At 34.5% G+C, this 8,386-nt stretch overlaps 1 protein-coding gene across 4 annotated transcripts in view; it reads right to left on the reverse strand.

Annotated features, from left to right (window-relative positions):
- Positions 1-4,039, reverse strand: part of LOC144979921 (zinc metalloproteinase nas-14-like) — a 48,644-nt gene extending 44,605 nt beyond the window's left edge. The window contains exons 1-2 of one of the 4 annotated variants that reach the window (XM_078927204.1): positions 3,916-4,039; positions 2,313-2,372 (exon numbers count right to left, since the gene is read on the reverse strand). In XM_078927204.1, the coding sequence (XP_078783330.1) occupies positions 2,313-2,333 (21 nt within the window). In that variant the 5' untranslated portion in view covers positions 2,334-2,372; positions 3,916-4,039. Of the gene's footprint in view, positions 1-2,312; positions 2,373-3,535; positions 3,650-3,693 lie in introns of those variants that run through there. The other 3 variants (XM_078927202.1, XM_078927203.1, XM_078927205.1) reach the window with 3 other exon arrangements.
- Positions 4,040-8,386: the final 4,347 nt, after the last annotated feature.

Consider the following 8,386-nt stretch of genomic DNA (forward strand, 5'->3'; position numbering starts at 1 on the left):
CAAAAATAAACAAAACAAGATATTTTAGAAAACGTAAGTCCAAGAAATGCCACCGAATGCTTTTAGTTCAATGGATCTCCAAGTGACAGTAACAAGTAACTTCCAAGAGGAGACATGTGGCGTGTAACGCATATATTATGATTAATTTAGGTTATAAAACTTGAGCTTGAGCTTTGATGTAGCGCAATATCCATTTAACGTGCTCAAAGCGCTTTACATAGGGTCCCTGACCAACAGCAACGCTTAACGTGTAGAACGAGACAGGAGCCCTGTTAGGGGATATTACAGTATTTTTCCAACAGGGAAAACGCTGTTGACGGCTAGGTACTTATTATACACCTGATTACGGTGAGAGAATGTGAGTAAAGAGCCTTTCCCAAGGACTCAGCTATGCGCCGAGCGAGGCTCGAACCCAGGACCTTCCTATCCGAAAGCGAGTGTCATACTACAAGACCACATAATCGCACATAGGTTATCCTAAGGTTAATCAGAGCTTGGCCGGATCATTTTTACTATGTCTATGGAGCCACTGTCAAATGTTATTGAGTAATTCGATTTTTCATATCAATTTTAACTAGATGATACTCAAATATTTCGTTCCTCGCCCTACTGTGATGATATTGAAAGTTTGAATGGACGATTTTGGGCTTCTTTAAATGTAGTTAAGTATTGGATGGGCAGAAATAAACTCATGTTGAAAGATAAACATTTTAATCTTTGAAAGGTAAAATATCCTTAAAATAGCAATGGTTAAGGGGTCCTCAGCCGGGAATTATTTTATTTCTTTTTAAAAGGCATAAAGACATTGATGTGTTTAAATCAGAAAGTATCGAACTCCAACTTGGAATTCTCCAAGGCTCTGTCTTATGTCTCATTTTATTTAGTCTTTACATGCCCCCTCTAGTTAATATCATAAAAGATCATAAGTTCATTCAGAAATGATTGGGCAGCTAAACTTATTAAGGATTGTGTAAATTGGTCTGTTATATATAACGGGAAGTACTTCGAGATAGACTTTCTTCATATCCAAAGGATATTGTCCCTTTAAAACTACAGCAATCAGGATAAACTTTTACTAGGTGAGTTTTATAGCTCTTAAAAGAACAATTTTTAAAAAATGAAACAGTGGCTATTTTGGCTGCAATTCTAATAATAAGTCAAGCTGATTGTTTGCAAAGAAAAATTGCACATTTTAATCTGAAGACTCTTCAAATTGAGTAGATAGTAAAAGTTTTTATAATGAAAAAATAAAAGCAAATAAATAACAAAAGTGAGCACAAAAACAGAACAAATAGAAAAAAAAGCTCTGTTTGAATTGAAACAACCGGGTGTCTGAATTGGAACAACCGACTTTCTGAATTGGAACAAGTAGTGATTTGGCGAAAAATGTTTTAAAGATCTATTTTAATGACTAAATGAAGAAAAGAGATATGCTTATGATTAACTTAAGTATTTTGACTGGAAATTGCCTTGAATTCGAGAGAAAACGGAGGAAGAGACTAGTATCCTAGTGCGGCTATGTGGTCTAGTGGTATGACACTCGCTTTCGGATCGGAAGGTCCTAGGTTCGAGCCTCGCTCGGCGCATAGTTGAGTCCTTGGAAAAGACTCTTTACTCACATTCTCTCACCGTACTCAGGTGTAAAATGAGTACCTGGCCGTTAACAGCGTTGTCTTTGTCCGAAAAATTGTAATATCGCCTAACAGGCGTCATGTCTCGTCCTACATGTTAAATGTTGCTGTTGACCAGGGACCGCTTGTAAAGCGCATTGAGCACGTTAAGTGGATATTGCGCTATATAAATGCTCAATTTTTAAAAAAAAATTTTTATCCGATCTTCCAAACAAGATAACGATTTTAACCCTCTCCTTACCAAAAAAAACTATAGGGAAATCGTCACATTCGTAACGATACATCAACATTTTTATTATTCAAATCTCTTTTGTACATTTAAAGAAAATCAGTGTGTTGTAGATCATGTTTTACTAAAGAATTTATTTATCGCAAGAACTTAGTCTACTGCTAGTGTGTTTGAGTGATAAAAAATATATTTTTGTGTCAGTTGGGTGTGAAGTTTTGGGAAAATACTGAAAATGGCTGGTAAAGAGAGAGTTAAGAAACCATCTTTTTATCAGATGACACACGAAAGGTAAAAATTAGCTTAAATTTATCATGCATTTTTTCTGGGTGTGTTAAGTCTGACCTCATAAATATTTTTTTTGCAGACCTTAACTATATACTAATATATCAATCTTTTAAATTATCTGTAACCCGCGACTTAAAAATTATTTAGTTTGAGAACAAAATCATTACCGGAAGCCAAAAAATCGCCATCTTGATTTTTCTTCAGTGAAGTTTCCTGTGAATCGTTATCTGTAAGACAAAATACAATGATTATGAAATACTTTAATGTAAAGAACATATCTTAAAGATAAATCATCAGTATGACGGCACCAAATAGGCAGTTTTTATAGGGCAGTGTGACTCTTCAATATTTCAATATTCCTAAAGATTTCTTACTGATTCCCAAAACATATTTTCCTATTGCCCACTGGGTCCTCAATACCCATAACCAACAATACAACACATCGAAAAAACAATGCAACAGGAATAAAAAACTTGTGCACCCCCCCCCCCCCCCTCCAAGGTAAATGCCTTGAAACATCTGTCGTATACAAAACAACTGTAACACACAACACAGACAAACAGAAAAACTACATCGGACTCACAGAGGGTCACTTCAAAACAAGATACAAAACACCTCAACATTTAAACACGACAGAAAAATACCTTCAGCCATGCTGATTTTTCACATATGGAAACTAAAAGACTCAAACACACAATACATCACATGGAACATCGTATAAAAACCGAAAAGCCACACAGTAAACACACACAAAATGCAACATATACCTAGAAGAGAAATATCATATAGTAAACCGCCCCCCACCCAAAAAAAAACAACAACAAACAAAAACAAAACAAACACAAAACGCCACATTAACAGAAAGAGAGATATTTGCCACGTGCTGACACAGTTTGGTGAAAAAGTAATCATTCCCTTTATCGCAAACTAAGAACAGTCACGATTATAACATAATCTTAATTCCATACGATACACAAATTGGCAATATCACAAAAACACTGTATTATAAAATTATATATAGAGTTATGCAGTTAATATCAATTTTTGCATAATTACGAAAAGGACGATTCGTAGCTATGCGTCAAGAATCCTTGATCTTTGATCATTTGTAATGTTATATTCCTAACTAATGCTTATTTATCTTAAAAGACCATTCATCTAAAGATTATAAACGCGTGCAGTTCAGATTAACCTTGACCCCATTGTCTACACCGCAATGACCGGGTACCTCGGCCACTTAGATCTGGTGTAACGTATTTTGCGAGAGATTAGTTGCTTTTTTCACACAAAGAGTAGCAAGCAATAGCTGTGTCCATATGTTGATTCAGAAATCGGGATAAACTCTAGCTCCATGCACCTAACGGTTTTGGAATATAACTTTGATACATACCGCAATTATATGTAAAGCGTTACTCGGCTAATGAATCACAAACATTTGCAAAGGAGAGGTCACATAATCAAAATTAAAGTTTACTTTACATGCTTTAAAAACCATTACGAAATCGCATCAACATTTGTAAAGATTTCTAATTCCAAGTTCTATGTTACCTTCAAAACCAAATGAATGTCAAGTTCTAACTACTTACATGGAATATTCCAGGCTGAAAACAACACAACGTCTGCAATGATTCTTATTATATACGAGGCATGTTGTATTATATGCCACACTAAATACTTAATTAAATGATTACTTTATTGACCATGGATAATGGGCTATAATAGAAGAGTTTCGAAAAGCTTTCAAATATATATAATAATAGAGGTGCTCACATTTGGTACAGCTGCAATTTTCCTAAATTTGTACTTCTTTAACATCAATTTTTTTAATGGGAGGGGGGAAATTGGGTGGAGATGTTGATATACATGTGATGACAGCAATGGAAGTTATGACTGCGAAAAAGCCAAATTTTGTGGCAATCATGATTACGATAATGTTATCGATGGAACGAAATTGACGTCACTTAGCTGTTTGTTATTATTTTTAGCCAGCCATTTTTATGATAAATGATGTATTCGACGATTGCAGAATGATTTCCCACATTATATTGGTGTGAACTACGGTGTAAAAGACTGGTAATTTAAAAACATTTTGTTGGTGCGTATGAATACAAATCAAGCGTTTTTAGTTTTGGGTCAAATTGTCATTCAAGCAGAAGGAGGAAGATACAAATTATGGCGAATAGAAGTATTAATACCATACCATTTTTGTTACAAAATATCTAACAATCTTACTTGGAGGGGTAGAATAAACGTATTATTTCCTTTCTTTGTATTTATTAAACTCGTTATATTTTTATCGCGCATTAACACATATTCGCAAGCTCGTTATTAACATTGGTGCTTACGTTCTTTTACCTTACGACGGCAATTTATTAAAGAAATATTTAAAAGCATCATTTAAGCTTATGTCATGTTGACCTGAGCTCTCAGCATGATGCCATTTATAAATCAAAATTATGCAAAATTATCTCGCCAAAATAGCAATTTATACTGCAAAGAACACCAAATGATGCCCTTAATTGTCGTATTGTGTCGGTAGATTCAAGTATAATGGAATAATTTCATCCTCTCGGATAATGCAATGTATTTGATTTGACAAAAATAAAAAGGGAAAAAAATAATGAATAGAACAGACTATTGGACTTTACACTATGATACAACAATGCGACATTTTAGTGTATCTGATACAAATATTAATGAAAATTTGACATATTTGTCATAATATTTGTCTTAAATAAGTAAAAAATAAGTCAAAAAGTCATAACAAAAGAAAAAAAAATTATATCTAAGTAATAGAGAAGTCAATTATCCATCAAATAAATACATTCATTATGATATTCAATTTCTGAATTATTCTTATACAGCTCAAAGATTTTAATAAGGTACAATACCTATGCCCCGTTAACTAATACTTTTGAACTTACTAAAACAAAGTTGTGGAAGAGATGAAAAACCGAAGTCAAATATTTAGCAAACTGTCCACTTTTCCCTCTATTAAGCTTTGCTCTATGATGCTTGTCTTTATTTTTGAAATCATGGCGAAATCTAATGAATTATGCTGAAAATAGTAAATTATGCAGACCACAATAGATATGCAATTACAGCCACATAAAATTTCCAGGCCAAGTTAACACATGTAGCTGTAGTCATGCATTTAAAAAATAAATCTGAAAATTGGAATACAAGAACAATCAAATAATGTATAGCCAAGATTCACTAGAAATGAATTTTTCATAATAAAGAAAAAAGAATGCCTTCAAGTTTCCTTCAATAATCTTTGGTCTCACCTCAGCAGTTTCAACGGTAAAAAAATTGTAGCGTAAAAATTTGAATCAATGAACGATTTCAGACCTGATACAATGACTTAAATAGTCATGATATCTTTCGAAAAAATTTGTTCTTATCAAAATTAGGAAACATTTATGCCATTGAGTGATAGTCATCAAGTTGGTTACAAACCAGGAACTGGCGTAGAGGATGCCATTCTGCAGTTTACAAACAACAGCTACAGGCATCTAGATCACGCGAGGAGCTATTGCAGATTGCTCTTTTGCAGATTTTTCTTCAGCGTTCAATGCAATGCAACCTCAGTTGGTTGTTCCAAAATTGACTAGTCTGAATTTAAACAAGTACACAATTGCTTAAGTGTTCGAATTTCTTACTGAGAGAGCACCGTATTTGTGACCCTCCGCCTCGAAGCGGTATTAAGTCGGGATTTGGAAAACGAAGAAAACCGATTTTAAAGTGGAAATGGTCAAAATTATCAAATTTCATTTTTTGGTTGTTTCAGAAACTACAATCATTTTTCTACATGAAAACATAATAATTCAACATAAACATTGACGATAAGTTATATAAATTTCAAGTTTTAAAATGCAACCATCAGTGACACATTCAAAACGAGAGTTGATTTTCTCTCAAAGAGCCACCCTTTCCAAGGCTTAGTAATACCGAGTCTTTTTCTCCACCAATAAGATGTAAGATATCACAGCAAAGGGCGTGTCTTTATCTATCTCAGAGAAAGCATGACTGTTTCCACAATGTCATGGTTCAACCAATAATGAACTTCAAAAACTGTAAACAAGTCTAGGTTTTTCCCTGACAACCTTACAAATGAATGATTCTGATTGGTCAACGCTCATCACATGCGCTGTGGCTGTAGGCCATAATGCTCGGGCGATGCTTCATGACGTCAGCATGCGTGTGTTACATATGTGTGTGTTTGTGCATTTTGATACACACCACGTGCTATGTATCTCTTTGTCTAGCTGCATTGGTGATCGAGGTGAGGGTCCTCCTCTGTCCCTCTTCTTTTATTCATGAAATTATAGGACATGCTAAGACTTAATAGGACAACAGTTAACTAATCTTACACTTACAGTTACAGAGATTGTTGTAAGATAAACATTTAATTTTAAGTACAAAAGCAGAATAATAAATAGAGCCTTCAACAATTAATGAACTCCCGATGGAAATACGTGTAACTAAAAAATGAAATGGATAGGTAAACAGACAGAAAGACAAACCTATTAATGGATATGTAGATATATAGATAGATAGATAGATAGATAGATAGATAGATAGATAGATAGATAGATAGATAGATAGATAGATAGATAGATAGATAGATAGATGGATAGATAGATAGATAGATGGATGGATGGATGGATGGATGGATGGATGGATGGAAGGATGGATAGATGGATAGATGGATAGATAGATAGATAGATAGATAGATGAAGAGGGGAGAGAGACAAACACACACACACACACACACAGAGAGAGAGAGAGAGAGAGAGAGAGAGAGAGAGAGAGAGAGAGAGAGAGAGAGAGAGAGAGAGAGAGAGAGAGAGAGAGAGAGAGAGTTGGATGTTCGTTTTGTCATGCTTTCTTTGTATACTGAAAGAAAAAAAAAAGGGGGGGGGGTCTTTTTAGACAATGAACAATGTGGTGGAACGCTAAGGAAAACTTGAGAGATTCAATAACATGTTTTAATGTAAGTCATTGCACAATAAGCCCCACCCCTCCTCCTCAAGCTGTCATCTGACTCAAAATGGAAACAATGCAATGAATAGTTTGACCAGCCCATTTCTTTAATTGCAATCTCATGTTTCCAGTTGATTGACTATGACTTACTTTGAAACAAATAAATGCTTTCCTAAACTATCCCTACAATTCTTTGCTCCGCCTCCATCCCTTTCTCCATGTCTACCTCACTCTCTCCGTCTCCCTTTTGTTTCTTTCACACATACAAACACACACACATACACACACACACACACACACACATACACTTATACAGGTTTCAATCTTTATTCTATTTCCCTCGCGTCCTCTTAATGCATAAGCAGTCTCACTCCCCTCCCCCTCTCGCTCCTCTTTTTCTCTATATATATCTCTCTTTCTTTCTCTCTCTCTCTCTCTTTCTCTCACATGTGTGTGTGTGTGTGCATGCGTGTGTGTGTGTGTGTGTATTTTACTCTCTCATTCTACCTCTTCCTCTCTAATCCTCTTCTTGATAATTCTTTCCCTGCCCACCCGGATTCACGTAGTTTCAAAACTGTACTTTCAAATTATAAACCCTTCTTTAACTTTTGGTATTTTGAAATCTTATTTTCTCTATTGAATAAGACAAAAATTTCACATTAATAATTCTTATTTCATTGATTCTTTATTTAAATATAAAAAATTCTTGAAAAAGTGAACAATTGTCGGCATTTTTTCCAGTGTTTTATTTGTTTTAAGAACATCTTACATAATAATGAATAACTACAAAAGTAATAATTGGATTTTTTCAAAAAATTGTATGTACATTACTAAATGTATAATCTAAGTTCATGCCAAATTTCACTATTCTCGTCAAATTTTCGATGCCCGTATCTAAGGAGTTATCTTTGCCCATTGATTTGACTGTGCTTGAAAACGGTGCCTCACTTCGAAGTCGATTTTCTCAAAACTTGGTTTTCACACTCTCCCTACTTCAAACGGTCATATCTCGGCAATGAATAATCAGAATTGTATAAATTTGGTATCAAATTTTAAAACATAAAATAAGCTATGATTGGGTAACAAAAACACAAAATTAAAAAATCCGACTTAATACCGTTTCGAGGCGGAGGGTCACATTTTCAATTAGGACAAAACGTGTCTTCCTGCATGACTACAAATATTGGTGCTCCTCAAGGCTGTGTATTGTCCTCTGTATTATTCATAATACACACACATAACTGTAGAAGTCAAG

Source organism: Berghia stephanieae, chromosome 9 (assembly GCF_034508935.2).
Source record: "Berghia stephanieae isolate SIO BIC M18660-M18661 chromosome 9, UCSD_Bste_1.3, whole genome shotgun sequence".
Lineage (NCBI taxonomy): Eukaryota > Metazoa > Mollusca > Gastropoda > Nudibranchia > Aeolidiidae > Berghia > Berghia stephanieae.